The sequence below is a fragment of the Sus scrofa genome, chromosome 15 (assembly GCF_054392235.1).
Source record: "Sus scrofa isolate SSC_HxYL_T2T_F1_AM1 chromosome 15, Sscrofa_HxYL_maternal_Yorkshire_Landrace_v2.0, whole genome shotgun sequence".
In the NCBI taxonomy this organism is placed as follows: domain Eukaryota; kingdom Metazoa; phylum Chordata; class Mammalia; order Artiodactyla; family Suidae; genus Sus; species Sus scrofa.
Window position 1 is genome coordinate 52,131,467 of NC_139397.1, and position 19,520 is coordinate 52,150,986.

General features: G+C 46.6%; 1 protein-coding gene across 1 annotated transcript; it reads left to right on the forward strand.

The window, feature by feature from the left end:
• Positions 1 to 8,615: 8,615 nt before the first annotated feature.
• Positions 8,616 to 19,225, forward strand: DEFB1 (defensin beta 1). The gene is made up of 2 exons (NM_214442.2): positions 8,616 to 8,727; positions 18,991 to 19,225. The coding sequence occupies exons 1-2, from the start codon at positions 8,667 to 8,669 to the stop codon at positions 19,137 to 19,139; spliced, it is 210 nt and encodes a 69-aa protein (NP_999607.1). The 5' UTR covers positions 8,616 to 8,666; the 3' UTR covers positions 19,140 to 19,225.
• The last annotated feature ends 295 nt before the right edge of the window (positions 19,226 to 19,520 follow it).

Below are 19,520 nucleotides of genomic sequence, written 5' to 3' on the forward strand. Positions count from 1 at the left end.
ACTCCAACATTATCGGTTTTCTGTAAAATTGGGCATTTACGGGAACTCTGTTTCTCAGTCCTTAAGGTTTTTTTGTTTTGTTTGTTTTTGAGGGCTGTGGGTGAGATTTTTCATTTTTTTTTTTTTTTGTCTTTTTGCAAGATTTTTCATTTTAAATCCTCCAGTTGGTTGCTGTTTTTTTGTTTTTTTGTTTTTTGTTTGTTTGTTTGTTTTGGTCTTTTTGGGGCTGCACCCATGGCATATGGAGGTTCCCAGGCTTGGGGTTGAATCGGAGCTGAAGATGCTGGTCTATACCACAGCCCCAGCAATGAGGGATCAGAGCCATGTCTGCAACCTATACCACAGCTCACGGCAAGGCTGGATCCTTAACCCACTGAGTGAGGCCAGGGATCAAACTGTCATCCTCGTGGATACTAGTCGGGCTCATTAACCACTGAGCCATGACGGAAACTCTTGGTTCCATTTTAGACTGAAATTCTTTCACATGATTAGGATGCAAACAAATGTGGAATGCAATGTTCAGAGAGTGGACGCCATCCAGGTACCAGGAAATTGGGGTGCTGCCAGAGTGGGACAGGAGTCATGGTGTCCTGGGAAATGAAGGGCTAACCGAAGTGGGGGCACACGACTGGGTGCCTACAGGACAGAAACTTATATACCACAGTCTGAAGCTGGGACGCCAAGATGAAGACTGCTTTCTGGCTGTGGGGCAGAGAAAGGGAGCACAATTTTCCCCTTCTCATGAGACCAGTCCTGTGGGATCAGGTCTTAGGACTTCATTTCACCTTAAAGGTCCTGTCTCCAAAAGCAGGCACATTGGGGTGAGGGCTTCCACACATGAACTTGGGGGGAAACCATTCAGCCCCAGCAACCCTCTTCTCTTCATTCATTTCCTTCAGCCACTGGTTATCTTTGCCTGACACCAGATCCTCCCAGGAGGGGTGATGATGGGGGGGGTCCCTGCTCAGCCCTGCCTCAGACCTCACTAACTGCAGAGGATATCAGAGTCACTGTGAAAGGGAAGGAGGGTGCGATGGGGTAGCTCAGAGGTACCAAGACACTTTTAGGATGAAGGGCGGAAGTCAAGGAGGGCTTCTTGGAAGAGGTGGCAGGGCCTAGTACAGCTCACCGCCTGGAGCTGCCAGATCCCTCAAGAGCAGGGCTCTTCACTCCAGCTTCTTCACTTCCGCTGTGCTCAGCACATCCTTGTTCTGTCATACATATTGTTGGGATGCAGTCAAGTGTAGCTCTGATATGTAGTGATCCAAGATAAATATTCACATGGGGTATGTGTGCTGGCCTGGCACCAGGAGCAGGCAGTGAACTTGGCCGTTCTTATTCTCACTGAGTCCCTCCCAAGGCGAGTTCTCTGCCTGTCTCTCCACCAATCTGTGTAAACACCACAAATGCCAGCTGCTCTCACCCCGAGGGGTCCCAATCTCCCTGTTTCATAAACCACCAAGCTGGAGCCAAGAGAGACTGTCCCAGCCCAGCTGGCTCGGAGCACAGACGGGGGAGATGGAAATGAGAAGGGCCGGGCCTCGCCTGGAACCATAAATCTGGAACATGGCCTGCAGCTTCCTGATGCAGATGGGAAAAGGGAAACAGGTTAAAGGCTCAGGTGCAAACACAGCCTCCATGCTGTACACAGCCCACCCCACACCTACCCCCACCTCTTTATCCAGCTCCCACACACCTGCATTCCACACTCTCCCAAAGCCTCCCAAACAAAGACAAGGGCTCAGCTTTCTGCTTCATTTTGTGTCTGAGAGGTCTCAACCACTTCAAACAGCCAGAAAGCTCCATTTTCTTGATGCTTCTTCGCAGCATGTGTGAGGGGCCAGCACAGAGCGCCCCTCCCAGGCCCTGGATCTGGAGCAGTACCTCCTCCTCTGGTCCAGCCCAGCTCGGGGCTCCCAACACAGGTGCTGATGCTGCACCCCCACCATGGGCCTCACTTTGAAGGAAGATGGGAAAATCACCTGAGCAAATGCTACCACAGGACCAAGGGTGGAAGAGGGGTACAGAAAGAAATAATAAATAATAAGAAATAAGAAATTCTCTCAAGTGCCAGAAATAAAAGAGAAACTCAGAGCCAGAGGGGAAGCAGATAATTCATTTTGCGGGAGGCACAGACAGAATCCTGGGGCTCACGGTTGAAACTTCAGTGCCCCTTTCATGCAGGGCTGATGCTCCAAACATTTGGCTACAGACACACAGAAGCACCTGGAAAATGGTACCGGGACCACTCCAGGCCACAGCCTCAGTGAGGGCCTCCGTGCCCCCCAGCTGGTGTTCAGTGTGCCCCCTCTGCCCTTTCCCACTGCCCAGAGGAGACTCGCCTCCCTCCTCTACCCCCAGCCCTCCCAGCCCTGTCAGGGGAGGAAAGGGCCTCCCCTCAACCCTCACAAGGGAATCCAGACATTCAAGTGAAGTTAGCCCTTTGGCCAGTCCCCCAGCCCTTGCCCTGCCTCCACTGAGCCTTCCCCTCCCCCACTGCCCCACACCCACCACTGCTCATTCCTCCTCATCTATTTCCTCTACAGCCCCCAGAAGTCTGGTCATGCTCTCCCATCAGGAGAGGTAAATGGATGGATAGCATAACGCTGTTTTGGAAGTTTTCTGCATCTGACAGTGACTGCCCCTCCCTCCTCTCTAAGTGCGCGCCCCCACTCCCCCCGCCCCCGCCATGGTTTTCTTCCTTCCTCTTTCAAAAGTCATTGTTCTCTGGGATTTTTAAAAAACTTTATTTCCCCAGGGATTTCATTCACTACCATGGTGTCAACCAGTCCACATCAGCCATGTTTGGAAACCAGTTCTGTATCTGTCCCCTGAGATCCAAGCCCACATGTGTAATGCCTCTGGGGACCTTGGAGGGATCCCCAGACACTGATGGTGCTCAGATTCTGTGCAGATCACCTGCCTCCCAGAGCCAACCCCTGCCTCTGCCACAGGCAATACACTGGCTTATGCTCATGAAGTTTGGGGCCACAGGCCTAAGAATTCATGTCCTAATGGGAGCAGCTTTTAACCATGGCATGAGGGCTGTTGGGGTGTGAAAAGCCCAGCTCCTCACCTCTGGCCTGGATGATTCTGGGGCTTATCTTTTGCCCTGTTTCCAAAGTTTCCATGGAATTCAGCTCCACAGTCACCAGTGACCTTATTATCACAACTTTATCTGCTTCCTCCCCCTCAATCACTTCTCTCCTAGTTTGCCATGTTTGCTCAGATTCTTGGCTCACACTGCTTCTGGGGAAGCCCAAGGTGAGACATTCCTTACCTGAAAACATTTATGCAACTCAGGCCATTTCCTGGCATCAGTTCCGCCCCCTGTTTATCCTATCTCAGTCCATGACATCACCTTTTATCTAGTCCGAGCCAGAAATCTGGGTCATTCTGTCTCCTTCTGTGTCTGGTGGGCTTTTACTTCTTAATATTCCTTGAACCCATGTCTCCTTTCATCTCCCCTTAATGCCCTTAGTTAAGACCCTAATTATTCCACCAGCTCTTTGTTGTCTTCCTGACTCCAATCCTGCCCCTCTCCATCACTGTCCACACTTCCCTGAGACTGTTTATAAAACGGCATTGATTCCTTTATTTTCTCTGATTCAAATATTCTAAGGCCTCCCTGATGCCTCAGGAGAAAACCAAAACTGTTGCAATGACACTAACAGCTCAAGTTCACGTACACCTACCCCTGATGTTGGCTTTAGCCTGTGGTCTCTCTATGCTGCCAACCAGAGCACCTACCAAGAGTGATGGCAACTGATTGCTCATCTGTCTCCCAACTAGATGTTTGCAGGAAACCCCCACAGAGCTCATTCCATACTGCACCCAGGCCTCTCAAGATCACATGGCTGGTAACGGGAACCAGATACATAGTCTTAAATCGGGGAACAAAAGAATGAATGATTTTGGAGGTAAAGAACTCTTGCATTTGCTTTGACCCAATATCTTCACCCCTTTGATTCTTCACTTTCAGAGCTCAGCAGGAGGCTAACACGACTCTCCCAAGGTGCTGAATATACCCTTTCTTGCTTTCCCGGGCTCCCTTGCAGCTGGTTCTATGACCAAGATTCTGCCCACCAGACCTGGCACCCCAGGCAGGTGGGCCGGTGGGACTGAAGGTGGGGCCCAGGGTGAGACGGGCAGGGAAGAGGGTCCCAGTCTCTCTGTCTCTGTGTGTGCATCTCTCTCTTTCTCTCTTTATTGCTCTACCTCTGTCCTTGTTATCTCTTATTATCTCCCTTTCTCTCTTTCTCCTCTAATTCTATTTATTTCTCTCTGCCTCAATCTCTCTTTTTATTTCTCTCTCTCTGTCTCTCTTTATTTCCATGTCTCACTACCTCTCTGTCTCTCTCTGACTCTTTCTCTCTCTGTCTCTCCCTATGCTTCTGTCTCTCTCTCTCACAGAGGTGCAGTGGAAGCATCTGGAAGGTGCATGTTGTGGTGCAGATGGTGCTCTGCTGGTGGCACCAGCAGCAGTGAAATCCAGCTCCTGGTGTCTCAACACAGTGGCTGCACCATGGGGTCCTCCTCAGACCGGTTCTTTGGTGGAGGTTGGATACTGCTCTGGAAGCTGAGCTTATAGGCCATAGTCTCTAGGCATCCAGGGTTACTGTGCATGACCCCATATCCTCTTAAACTCCTCCCTGGCTTAATAGACCAGAGCTGCTTCTGATGCCTGAAAATAATACTGACGGAGACATTAAGAAAGCTGTCAATAGTATTACAATGAAAATCAATGATAATTTTTTTAATCTTTAAAATTGATGAGAACTTGAGACCTGCTTAGAGATAAGCTAACACAACATCCCTGCTTGACAGTTGAGATAAGTACCAGTCTTTGAAGCTCATCGAGACTCAGACCAGCCTGGATCCCAAGACTCCTGACTCCAAGGGGCCACAGCCACATAGGGGTTCACTCTCTGGGAAGTCACTGTTGAAAACTTCCTGGAAACCAAAGTCTAGATGGGAAAAAGAAAGGCTGAATGTGAAAAGATGCTCCATTTCGTATGTCATCAGGGCAGTGCAAATAAAAACAATGAGATAACAGTACACATCTCCTTGAATGGCCAAAGTACAGAACCCGACACCACCGAATGATGCGGAGCAACAGAAACTCTCATTCATTGCCGGTGGGAGTGCAAAATGGTACAGCCACTTTCAAAACTAAACACACACTTACCATATGATCCAGCCACCACACTCCTTGGTATTTATCCAAAGGAACTTAAAACTTAGGTCCACACAAAAACTTGCAGACAAATGCTTACTGCAGCTGTGTTTATAATTGCTAAAACTTGAAGCCACAAAGATGTCCCTCAGTAGCTGAACTGATAAATAAGCTATGCTACATCCCCAATGAACTAGTATTCAGCACTAAAAGGAAGAACCCATCCAGCCATTAAAAGACCTTGAGATGGCCAACAAACACATGAAAAAATGCTCAACATCGCTGATCATAAGAGAAATGCAAGTCAAAACTACCATGAGATATCACCTCACACCAGTCAGAATGGCCATCATTAATAAATCCACAAATAACAAGTGCTGGAGGGGCTGTGGAGAAAAGGGAACCCTCCTGCACTGCTGGTGGGAATGTAAACTGGTACAGCCACTATGGAGAACAGTTTGGAGATACCTTAGAAATCTATACATAGAACTTCCATATGACCCCGCAATCCCACTCTTGGGCATCTATCCGGACAAAACTCTACTTAAAAGAGACACGTGCACCCGCATGTTCATTGCAGCACACTATTAATAATAGCCAGGACATGGAAACAACCCAAATGTCCATTGACAGATGATTGGATTCGGAAGAGGTGGTATGTATACACAATGGAATACTACTCAGCCATAAAAAAGAATGACATAATGCCATTTGCAGCAACATGGATGGAACTAGAGAATCTCATCCTGAGTGAAATGAGCCAGAAAGACAAAGACAAATACCATATGATATCACTATAACTGGACTCTAATATCCAGCACAAATGAACATCTCCTCAGAAAAGAAAATCATGGACTTGGAGAAGAGACTTGTGGCTGCCTGATGGGAGGGGGAGGGAGTGGGAGGGATTGGGAGCTTGGGCTTGTCAGACACAACTTAGAATAGATTTACAAGGAGATCCTGCTGAGTAGCATTGAGAACTATGTCTAGATAGATACTCATGTTGCAACAGAAGAAAGGGTGGGGGAAAAAATGTAATTGTAATGTATACATGTAAGGATAACCTGACCCCCTTGCTGTACAGTGGGAAAATAAAAAAAGTTATTAAAAAAATAAATAAAAGACCTTGAGGAACTTTAAATGCACATGGCTAAGCAAAAGAAGGAAACCAGAAAAAATTCCACATACTGTGTGATTCCAAATCTCTCACGTTCTGGAAAAGGCAAAACAATGGACTCTGTAAAGAGATCAGTGTTTGCCAGGGGCCCTGACGGAAGGAAGGGATAACTAAGTGGAGCATAGGGGATTTTAGGGCAGTGAAGGTGTTCTCTGTGGTACTATGATGGGAGGCACACATCATGATACATTTGTCCAAACCTTTAGAATGGACAACACCCTCAGTGAACCCAAATGTAAACTACATGCTTTAGGTGACAATGACGTGTGAGTGTAGGTTCATTACTGTAACAAAGGTATCATGTGGTGGGAGATGTCGTGAGGGCGGAGCCTGTGTGAGGCCCAGGGTTTATATGGGAAATCTCTAACTTCCCCTCCATTTGGCTGTGCACTTAAAACTGCACTAAGAGGAGTTCCCGTCGTGGCACAGTGGTTAACAAATCCGACTAGGAACCATGAGGTTGTGGGTTCGGTCCCTGCCCTTGCTCAGTGGGTTAACGATCCGGCGTTGCCGTGAGCTGTGGTGTAGGTCGCAGACGTGGCTCGGATCCCGAGTTGCTGTGGCTCTGGCGTAGGCCGGTGGCTACAGCTCTGATTAGACCCCTAGCCTGGGAACTCCATTTAAAAAAAACAAAACAAACAAACAAAAAAACCCACAAAAAACTGCACTAAGAAATTGTCTTGATAAAAAAATCTTTAAATTATAGAAGAGGCCAATAGCTTTAAAAATATTTCACAGATATATTAATTAAAAAAAAAAAACCCAGAGGAGTTCTCATCATGGCACAGCAGAAACGAATCTGACTAGGCACTATGAGGTGGAGGGTTCGATCCCTGGCCTCACTCAGTGGGTTAAAGATCCAGCGTTGCCGTGGGCTGTGGTGTAGGTCACAGACGCAGCTTTGATCTGGTGTTGCTGTGGCTGTGGCGTAGGCTGGCAGGTACAGCTTCGATTAGACCCCTAGCCTGGGAACTAAAAAGACAAAAGACAAAAACAAAACAAAACAAAACCCAGAAACTAGAAAGGCTGATATTAGTCAAGCAAGGAGAAAGTTACCCACAGAAGCTGGTAATGGAGACAACAACCTTGTCTGATGAAAATCCTATCCTCCTTGAAGGTTAAATGAAAGACAACTGGCTTGGTTCTTCCTTCCTTCCTTCCGTCCTTCCTTCCTTCCTTCCTTCCTTCTTTCTTTCTTTCTTTCTTTCTTCCTTCCTTCCTTCCTTTCTCTCTCTCTCCCTTCCTTCCTTCCTTCCTTCTTTCCTTCCCTCCCTCCCTCCCTCTCTCTCTTCTTTTTCTTTCTTTCTTTTTCTTTCTTTCTTTCTTTCTTTCTTTCTTTCTTTCTTTCTTTCTTTCTTTCTTTCTCCCTTCCTTCCTTCCTTCCTTCCTTCCTTTCTTTCTTTCTTTCCTTCCTTCCTTCCTTCCTTCTTTCTTTCTTTCTTCCTTCCTTCCTTCCTCTCTCTCTCTCCCTTCCTTCCTTCCTTCCTTCCTTCTTTTCTTTCTTTCTTTCTTTCTTTCTTTCTTTCTTTCTTTCTTTCTTTCTTTCTTTCTTTCTTTCTTTCTTTCTGCCTTTCTTTCTGTCTTTCTTTCTGTCTTTCTGTCTTTCTTTCTTATCTACTTATTAGGGCTGCATCTGTGGCATATGGATGTTCCAAGGCTATGGGTTGAATTGGAGCTACAACTGTCCACCTATGCCACAGTCACAGCACCACAGGATCTGAGACACATCTGCAACCTACACCACAGCTCACAGCAATGCCGGATCCTTAACCCACTGAGCAGGGCCAGGGATCGAACCTGCATCCTCATGGATACTAGTCGGGTTCTTAACCCCCTGAGACTGAACCACAGTGGGAGCTCCCGGGCTTGGTTTTTAAAAGAGAAGTGGGTGATGTTTGTAGAGACCACAGTTCAGCTAAAGGGCCTGACACTGGCATTGCAGCTTTGCAGCCTGGCAGCCACCTGGCCTGGCACCTCCCTGGGCTATTCCAGCAGGAGGGGTTCTAGCCTGAGCTCTATCTCAACTACCCAGCTAGGGCACAAACAGACCCAGAGGAGGCAACACAAGGTCTCCAAGTCTGGATCCAGCTGCAGCCAGAGGAAAGTGTCCATGTGACCACAGCTTGACACGAAGGGTTATTTATTAGAATTTCACTCTGGGGATTGCGACACCGCCCTTCAGATTGGTCTGTGTGGTTGTGCAACCCTCTAGCCCTATAAATACGGTGACACTCCAGCCTCTGGAAGCCTCTGGCAGCTCAGCCTCTGAGAGCCTCTCCTTCCCTGGGCATCCGGCCACCACCTGCCGCCGCCATGAGGGCCCTCTGCTTGCTGCTGCTGACTGTCTGCCTCCTCTCTTCCCAGCTGGCTGCAGGTGAGCGTAGGGACTTGCTGCAGCACCAAGCCCCAGGCTGGGCTGGGAGTGTGGGCAGAGTTCTGAGAAAAGCTGCCTCTTGGGTCCTCAGGAAGTAGCAGCCAGAAGGCATCCCTGAGGTTGCCCTGGGCAGAAGGTGGTGGGCAAGCCTGTGGGGTCTGGAACCTGCCTGACCTGCAGGGACCATCCCCAGGCTGACTTTCTCTGTAACTGAGGGCAGCCCTGTGGCAGGAGGGATGGACTCATGGCTCTCTCTGGCCATTCCTTGGGGCTCCCTTCCCTCTGTGCTCGTCAGGGAAAGGGAGCCAGCCCAGGCAGCTCCAGCACCTACCAGCCCCATCTTTGTCTTGGGCGTCCAGAAAGCATCTGATAGGGAAGGGGCCTTCTGCTCCATCGGCAAGATGGCACCTCCCACTGAGAGGCCAGTGTCCTAGCTGGTTGAGAGGTGCAGGCTGCCACCTCATTCCTCCCCACATCACAGGGTGGGGCCCCCCGGTGCCCTGCAGCAGGCAGGTGCTACCTGTCCCGCCCACGAGACCAGCTCAGCCGGAGCCTTTGACTCACCTGTGTGCTGGCAGCCAGGGATCCACCTTCCTTGAGAAATCCACTCAATTACTCAAGGGTCGCCCATTCCCCAGTGCACAGGAGGCCAGCCTCAGGCCAGCAGGCGCCAGCAACTCTGGGTCAGGGAGGGCCATGTCCCTGATATAAGAGAGGAAGAGACGCTGCCGGCACTATCAGAGACATTTATTGCAGCCCTGTCACTCCCTTGCTAGGGGACCTTGAGTAGGTCACACATTCAGGGTTTCCATTTCCTCATCTGCAGAGTGAGTGGGCTGTGGCAGATGGCTCTGAGAGCATCAGAGCTTGGGAACTTCCTGAAAAACCCAGCTTTTCTCCAGGCCATCACTCCGTCATGAAGATGTAGCTCATTTACTCCAGGTGGGCCTCTGTGCCCCCTCGGACCACGAAGTACAGAAATCTTCCAGTGCAGAGTTTCTTTGTTTCCTGTTTGAATCCATTAGAGAGGTAGAGAAATCAACTTAGTGAGTTGCAGCCTTGTTTTTTTTTTTTTTTTTTTTTTCTTTCCCTAAAGAATAGGAAATACCAGTGCCTTCCATGCAGTGAGCATACATGCTGTTTTATCCTACTCTTATTTCAGTGGCATGTGTGCTCATGCTGAGCAGCCATGCAAAATGTCCCACTACAGGTCAGTTCACACTCAGAATGTCTGCAAGACTCTAAGTTAACATGAAGAGTTATGTTCAGGTTGTGGCATCTAACTGTGATTATGAGCATCGCATGCAAAGAATAGAAAATAAAAGTGTTTCCAGGGATATGCAGGAGCAAGTAAACTTAGTAATCAGTTAGTATGGCAATCTCAGCTGCATTACAGAGCACCTGACCTGTAAGGATGAACTGAGATGCTCCCAGGAGAGGGGACCTGATGCTGTTCTCTGATGACAGGCAAACCCTGTCTGCACAGAACTCCCAGCAAATAGGTTCTCAGGGTGGGGACCCCTCCGGACTGGTCGCCAGCACCAGCTCATCTTCTAGAAGGGGAAGAACAGCACCCACTATCACCTCCCAGCTGAAGCCTGGAGCACCCAAGATGCTGGCAGGCCAACCACCACCTTTGTGGCACTGCCACTGTCTCAGGACTGTCCCATCTTGATAGAGAGCTTCGGGGAAAGACAGGCTGAAAATGAATGTTTTCTGGAGTTCCCGTCGTGGCGCAGTGGTTAACGAATCCGACTAGGAACCATGAGGTTGCGGGTTCGGTCCCTGCCCTTGCTCAGTGGGTTAACGATCCGGCGTAGCCATGAGCTGTGGTGTAGGTCTCAGACGTGGCTCGGATCCCACATTGCTGTGGCTCTGGCGTAGGCCGGTGGCTACAGTTCCGATTGGACCCCTAGCCTGGGAACCTCCATATGCCACAGGAGCGGCCCAAGAAATAGCAAAAAGACAAAAAAAAAAAAAAAAAAAAAAGGAATGTTTTCTGGGGAGATGTTAGTGCTGCCCAGGTGTCACTGTCTGGATAGAAGGGACAGCCCCAGTGTCCTCTGCCTCAGAATACTTGGGTGTCCCCAGCCTGTGTGCCCCAGACCAATGTGAAGCTCTCAGCTCTTCCAGGCTCTCAGCTCTACTCTCAGGTACCATCTGGGGTGTTTTCATCGCTGTGTGGCTGTCACTGTGCTGCTGCTGCTGCCAGGGCTGGAACTCCATTGCCCCCAGGCTGCCTGGTACAGGGAGGGGGCGGGGCTACTCAGTCACTTGGAGCCCCCATACAGGTCAATCCACTCCTTTTCTGGAATAGCCCTAAGTCCTGGTCATTTGGCAGGTGGGGAAATTGAGCTCCTTATGACCCGGGGGAGTGAGCATTTTATGGTCACTGAAGGAAATCCTAAGACGTTACATTCTCTTTAGCAGTTTTCATCTCTATCAGAAAAAAAGGAGGAGGGGGCGCCATCCACCTTCATCTTATACAAGTGGTCTTTCTGTGAATACAGAGTGATGTTACAATGCCACAGGGGCACAGGTCCCTGCATCAGCTGGATGGGACCCCAGCCCAGGTGTTTAGAATGCAAGACAGGAGTTCCCTTCATGGCTCAGCAGTTAACAAACCCAACCAGGCTCCATGAGGATGTGGGTTCGATCCCCGGCCTCACTCAGTGGGGGAAGGATCCGGCATTACTGTGAGCTGTGGTGTAGGTCTCAGACTCTGCTTGGATCTGGCGTTACTGTGGCTGTGGCATAGACTGGCAGCTATAGCTCCCATTCAACCCCTAGCCTAGGAACTTCTATATGCCGTGGGTGCGGCCCTAAAAAAGAAAAAAAAAAAAAAAAGAATGCAAGATAGTTTGAGGCTAGTCACTCACTGATTCAAGGAGGAATATTTAGTTAAGGGCTGCTGTGCACAGGCATTGCCCCGGGAACAGGGGAAATGCAAGGATGCACGGGCCACACATTTGAAAAGCAGAGCAGGACAAGAAAATCGATGACATATTGACATACCTAATTACATGTGTTGTGAAATGCTCTTAAGTGCTGGATGCTCATGCTCAGAGAACATGTGACAGTAGGAGCTGACCTGGTCTTAAGGAGCCAGGAGGACTTTCTTGAGGAAGCTGAGAAGGGAAGGAAAAAGGGAAGTCATTGTGGTGTTTGTGGTGTTTTTTAAAAAAACTCCTTCCCAATATTCAAAAGTCAGGATATGCCACCAAAAAAAAAAAAAAAAAAAAAAATCAGATTTTTATCTTCTCTTACAGTGAGCTGCAGCTAAAGTGGCTGTGCCTTCAGATGGGAACTCACTCCACAGCCCCACCACTCCTCATTGCCTCACCTCAGCCCACTTTGCAGGTTTAGGATATCTGCCTTGCAGCAGTGGGTATCTGGATTTGCAGCCCCAAATTAAATAAACTAGTGAAAGGTGAGAGGGCAGATGGGAGCAAGGACAAACCAGACAGAAAGGACAGCAGCTGTGAAAACCCAGAAATAAAGAGAAATAAAAAACAATAGCACTCACTTTTAATGTAGTCCTCCCAATGCCTCTACTGGGAAGAAAGAACCATTGTCCTCATTTTGTGCGTTAAAAACCTCACCAAAGTCATATGACTGGTAAAAGGCAGAGTGGGGACTCAAACCCAGGCCACTGGCTCCAACACTGCAGGGCTCTCAAGGCACAGTGTGCAATGGGAACAGAGAGGAGCTAGGGATGTTGGGGGGGGGCAGACTAAGTGAAGCAGTAGATGCATCTAGGTTTGGGTGAGCCCCAGAGGATTTATTTATTTATATATTTATTTATTTTAATTTTTTAATTATAGTTGATTTACAATGTTCTGTCAATTTCTGCTGTACATAAATTGTACGTATATACATTCTTTTTCTCATATTATCTTCTATCATGTTCTACCACAAGTGATTAGATGTAATTCCTTGAGCTGTGTAGTAGGACCTCATTGCTTATCCATCCTAAATGTAATAGTTTGCATCTACTAACCCCTAAATCCCAGTCCATCCCCCTCCCTCCCCCTTCCCTTGGCAACCACAAGTCTGTTCTCTATGTCCATGAGTTTGTTTCTACTCTGCAGATAGTTGCATTTGTGCCACATTTTAGATTCCACATATAAGTGATATCATATGGCATTTGTCTTTCTCTATTTGACTTACTTCATCTAGTATGAGAATCTCTATTCCATCCATGTTGCTGCAAATGGCACTATTCTTTTTTATGGCTGAGTAATATTCCATTGTATATATGTACTGCATCTTAATCCATTCACCTGTTGATGGATTTAGGTTGTTTCCACATCTTGGTTATTGTGAATAGTGCTGCAATGAACATAGGGGTGCAAATATATTTTTGAACTAAAGTTTTGTCCAGATATATGCCAAGGACTGGGCTCGCTGGATCATATGGTAGTTCTTTTTTAAACTGGAGAGGGACAGAATCAGAAACAGCTTCCTTAAGAGACTGGTTCACTGCAATGTGAAGGGCAATGAGAGGAAAGGAAGTGGATACAGGGAGAAAGTGAACATGGCCATTTTCTCTTGCTGTGTAAACACACTGTTTCTCTTTCCACAGCAGTTTTTACCAGGGTGGTCAGCAAAATAAGCCAAGGTGAATGTCGCTGACAGAGACACAGCCCATCCCTCAGTACCCACCTTTCTTTTCCCGTCCAGACACCACATGAATTGCTAGGAATCTGGACCTCAGTTTCCTCACTTTCCAAAGGAGTGATTGGGCAAGGCAACTCCCAGGCCCATGCTCTGTGACCATCAGTCCCCGCTCTGCCTTGCCCACACCTGAGCATTTCACTATAGTCTCTACCCCAAGCTGCTGGCCCTAATTCCTTCCACCTCTCAGACCTCGGCAGCAGCCACCAGGAATGTGCCTGCTGTCCCCTGTGGACAAACATGCTCCCCATTGCCTCAGGCACAGGCCCCTGTTACCTACAAAGTTGACAGAGGCACCTGATTAGCAGTGCAGGAGGAACAGAGCTGTCCTCAACAACTCCGGTCACACAGTACCACCTGAGGCACTTTATAGCCAAAAAAAGCAGCTCTGTGAATATCATCTCACTGACCGTCCCCAGCATCTGCATCATGCTAGGATGACTATTTCCCCCAATTCGTAGATGGAAATCTCAGAGAAGCTGGCTTTCCAAATGCTTGGCCCACAAACAACAAGGGCTGGAATTCAGCTCTGATCCACAATCCTATATTCTTTCCTCAAACTTCCTAAAGGCCTCTGGATATGTCACCAGGCACATGGATTTATCTTAAGGAGAATCTAGGGGGAACTGAACTAAAACTCATGAACTTAGTAAGAGGCATTGCCTATTATAAAAGGCCAGCCTGAGTTTCTGAGTCATTGTGGGTTACCTGTTTGTGGAAGAGTGCCCCAGATCTTTGGCTATATCCTGGTTGCTTTGGAGTTCTATTATTTATTTTGCAGGAGTGGCTTGTATATATTTGGTTTCTTCCCCAGATGGCTTTAAAATATTCACAGAGTTGAAGTCCAATCCTTTCTGGTCTCCACGGACCACCTGGAGAGCACCAGCACCAGCACCTCCCCTAAGCTGGCCAGCTATCTCTACTTCAATGCCCCCAACAGGAAGGAACCCACTGACTCATGGGCATTCCTTCCCCTGGCAGGACAACCCACCAACCCCCTAGCCCAGATCAGAGAAAGAGCCTAACTGCTGAAGCTCATGGGGCTCTGACAAGCTGGTCCTCGCCTGTGACCAGCCTAACATTACTGCCCACAGGCAAGGACAAGTCTGCTTATGTGTCACCATAGGGGTGGGATCCCACAGCCAGCACTAGAAAACCTAGATTGCGTTCTCTGGCTCCTGTAAAACTCTCTCTGCTTTTGCTCATCTCAGGTCTCAGAGTGATGGGTCCCTTAAACTCCATTCTGGCTTCATCCTGTGCTTTTCTGCTGGTTCTGTAGTGTAGTCCTGGGTGGGAGAAGGGGTGGGGGTGGGGTCCTAGAATATTTTTAAAATTTCAATTGGAAAATATAACATGGATCTATAAATGTACATAAAACACAAATGTGTAACTTAATGAATTATTATGAAACAGCAGCCCCATAACCATGATGTTAAGTCAAGAGCCCGGACCTGGCCGGCACCTGTAAAGTTCTCCTCCAGCCTTCTCAGTCACAGCTCCCTCTTCCCCAAGGGCATTCATCACTTATCTTGTATGGTCACAACTTCCTATATATCTTATACTTTTACCACATTAATATTTATGCTAAAGAATATAGCTTTGTGCATCTGTTTCAATTGGCTGCAGATCAAGAGGTGATGGCCTTGCTGGGTCATAGGATATGCTTCTCCTACTGAAGTTTAATGAATAATGCAAAACTGTTCTCCAGACAACATACCCCCCCACAGCCAGTGAGTGAAAGTTCCTCTTCCTTCATTTCCATGCCAACACTTGATAACATCAACTGTTTTTAAAGTTTAGCCATCTGGTGAGGGTCATGGTGTTGCTTTGGAGTTTGTATTTGCATTTCCCTGATAAATAATAAGTTGAGTTCCTTTGTATATCACTGGCCACTTGGATTTTTTTTTGCGAAGTATCTGTTCATCTTCTGCCCATATTTTTTATCAGATTATCTCCCTTTTCTTAATGATCTACAGTAGTTCTACCTGTAGTCCACATGGAAGACCTTTGTTGTAAGCATTGCAAATATCTTCTCCTATCTTGGGCCTTAATTTTCACTTACTTAATGGAAACTTTCCTTAGATAGAGGTTCTCCACCTTATTTTAATGTGGTTAAATTGGTCAGATCTTTTCCTTTAGGGTTAGTGCTTTTGCGCTCTAAGACATTTTTTTTACCATAAAGGCATGAAGAAAGTCTGCAATGCTCTTTTCTGAGGGCTTATTGTTTTTCCTTTTGCCTATATGTTAATGATCCATTTGGCAGTGGTTTTTAGTGTGCGTGTGTGGTATGAGTTAAGGATAAAAGTGGGTTTTTTTTTTTTTTCCCACTATGAATATCCAATTTTCCCAGAGCCAACTACTGAGAAGACAATTTCTTCTCCCCTGTTCTGCTGAACCTCTGTTGTTCTACATTAGCTCTCTATGTAGGCATGGACCTCTCTTTGCCCTTGTTATGCTGTTCTATTTGTGTATTGTCCAACCTCATGTCTTCATTACACTGTCTAATTACAGGGGCTTTATAATTAGTCTTGAAATCCAGTAAAGCAAGTTCTCCTACCTTCTATTCCAAGAGTGCCTTGGTGTTCTTGGTCCTTTGAATTTTCCATATAAATTTTAGAATCAGCTCATCAAGTGTCACTAAAAAGATTTTCATGGTATTGGGTTAAATCTGCAGATTAATTTGGGGAAAATTAACAGTTTTAAAATAATCTTCCAAAGCTTATTTAGGGCCTCTTTAACTTACAAAAAAAATACTGTATTCTTTGTAGATAAAGGTATTTCCCATAACTTCTTCTTCTTTTTTTCTTTTTTTTTTTTTTTTTTTTTTTGGCGATGCAAGTGGCTTGTGGAAGTTCTTGGGCCAGGGATCAAACATGTGACTGAGCTGCTGCTGTGATGCTGGATCCTTAACCTGCTGTGCCCCACCAGGGAACTCTGAACATAATTTTTTAGATTTATAACTAGGCAAATTTTATTCTCTTCTATATTTTGTTTTTATTTTTATTTATTTATTTGCTTTTTAGGGCTGCACTTGTGGCACATGGAAGTTCCCATGCTAGATGTTGAATGGGAGATGCAGCTGCCAGCCTACACCACAGCCACAGCAATGCTAGATCTGAGCCTTGTCTTCCACCTACACTGCAATTCATAGAAACAGCCAGATCCTTAACCCACTGAATGAGGCCAGGGGTCGAACCCACCAGTTGGGTCTATTACCATTGAACTACAATGGGAACTCCTGGTGTTTTTATTTTATTTCCTTTTTTTCTGTTCGTTGCTAATACACAAAAGTAAAATTCATTTTTTTATTTTTCCTGTTTGTATATTGATCTCATAATTCCTTTTGGGCTGCCTACATATAATCATAATGTCTGCAAATAGAGAGTTTTATTTCTTCCTTTCCAATCTTATACCTTTTGTTTGTCCTTTTTTTTTTTTTTTTTTTTTTTTTTTTTGTCTTTTTGCCTTTTCCAGGGCCGCTCTCTTGGCATATGGAGGTTCCCAAGCTAGCGGTCTAATTGGGGTTGTAGCTGCCAGCCTACTCCAGAGCCATAGCAATGCAGGATATGAGCTGCATCTGCAACCTTCACGACAGCTCACAGCAACGCTGGATCCTTAACCCACTGAACAAGGCCAGGGATCGAACCTGCAACCTCATGGTTCCTAGTTGGATACATTAACCATTGAGCCATGACGGGAACTTCCTTGTTTATCTTTTTCTTATTTTATCCCCTGACTGGTACCTCAAGTACAATGTGGAATGGTAGTAACAATAGTAGTTTTGTTGATCATATTGTCAATCTCATGGAATGTTTCCAATGCTTGACCACTAAATGTACTGTTTGTTGTAGGCTTCTGTAGGTATTCTTGATCAGATCAAGGAAGTTTCCTCCAGTTCCTTATTTGTTAGGTTTTTTTTTTTTTATTTTCTGCATCTATTGAGATAACATAATTACTGACTGGTTAGACAATAGGATCATTTAATCTCTGGACCTCAATTTCCCTGTGTATAAATTAGGAAAGATTGATATGTTCCTTGGAGTATTAAATGCAATCATAAATTGTTTGTTCCCCACCAAAGGAAAGATGATGAGCTTAAGAATTTTATAAATCAAAGATTACATCATCTAGTCTCCTTGATTTTAAATTTGAGAAGCTGGGGCTCAGGAAGTTCGAATAAATCACATAAATTGTTTCTAGAACCAGGCCAGGGGCCTTAAACTTGAGGAAGTCTGTCCGTGAACCTGAATACGTCCAGAGGATAATGAACAGGATTGTGAAGGTCCTGGAAACGAGGCATGGAGAAAAAGAAGACTTTCAAAGAAGTAGGATGACTAAACATGGTACTGCCTTCCAGAGGCATGATTCAACTTATTCATGTGAATCAGGAAAAGGTCCACTAGCTGGAAGTCGCTGAGAGGACAATTTCAATCAGGATGAAAACCAACTTTGCAGCAGGCAGAAACGTATGACATGAGAATGCCCCTTTAGTGTGGCAAAGGCCCGCTGCATTAGTTACCTGGGGCTGTCCGAGCAAAATAGCACAGTGTGGGCAGCTTAGACAACAGATATTTATGTCTCACAGTTCTGGGTGGCAGGAGTTCAAGTTCAAGGTGGCAGCAGGTTTGGTGTCCCCTGATGCCTCTCTCCTCAGTTTGCGGATGGCTACCTTCTCTGTTCTCACTGGCCCTTTCTCTCTCTGCTAGCTCACACATCCCTGTGTTTCTTTTTCCGTGTATGTTTTTTTTGTGTGTATAAACTTCTCTTCTTGCAAGGACACCTCCGTATTGATTAGGCGTCATATTGATTATGACCTCATTTAACCTTAATCACCTCTTTAAAGACCCCGACTCCAAATACAGTCACTTTCTGAGGCCCTAATTATTAGGGTTTCAACATTTGAGAGGGACACATTTCAGGCCATAACACCTGTCAACAGAGGCACACAAAACAGTGGTTCCCTAGCCACTTGCCAGGAATATCAGAGGGCAGCTTTGTCTATTGGATACAGCAGAGGTCTAGAGAACTTCAAATGAGAGATTCTGTGATTGGGAGACAGACAAAATAAAGTCCAACTGGGAAAATGATGAAAGCTCTATAGAGTAGCCATAATTTCAGTCTGGCATCAGAGGATCATAGATTTCAACTGACATGATGAGAGCAGAGGTGGGGAGCAGGGATTCAAGTCAGAAGGAAAGGTGTAACTATACAGCATGGGAGGGAGGAAAGCACAGGGATGCCCCTGGAGTTAGAAACAGACAGCGTTGTCTGGGCAACAGTACAAATTTGTAGAATACCTGTTTGAAGTAATTTGAATTTCCTGTACACCTTAAAGCCCTCTGGGCAGAAGAAAGCCCCCTGGGAGCCCTGCTGTTCATCCCTAGCTTTGTATGGCCACAGCCAGCAGGGACCTCAGTTGGAGGGAGCGCTTTAGATGCCTTAGTCCCACAGGTCAAGTGGATGCAAATCTCTTGGAAGAGAAAACCCGGAGAAGGGCTTTGTGAAGTGCTTTGATTTCACCCAGTGTTCTGATGCTACCGGGGCTGCAAGCCATGAGTCTGAAGGGCTATCTTTCCCTTCTCACAGGTATTAACCTGCTTACGGGTCTTGGCCAGAGGTCCGACCACTACATATGTGCCAAGAAAGGGGGGACCTGCAACTTCTCCCCCTGCCCGCTCTTCAACAGGATTGAAGGGACCTGTTACAGTGGCAAGGCCAAGTGCTGCATCCGCTGACCCTGAGCCAGAAGCCACAGCAGAGGGGACACACAGGCCAAGTGAAGTATTTGCAACTGTTGTTTTAATAAAAGAAGTTTTTTTTTTGAAGCAAACCTCCTTCAGGCCCCAATGAATTTTGTGTCTCCTTCAGAAAAAAGTTAGGAAAGTGGGAAGTTTGGAAAGGCAGACAGACCAGGTCGCAAAGCCTGCCCAGTACAGGATGGGGGATGATGGGTGGGACTGGAGCCATGTCACCTGTGTTTCATTTTATTACCAGAACTGAAACTGACAACATTAATGGCCTGAACATATCCAGAACCCAGATTGGGACTTGAACCCATGTGCTGGGACTTGAACCCAGCCTAAACGCAGATTGGGATTTAAACCCACGGTTTTAAA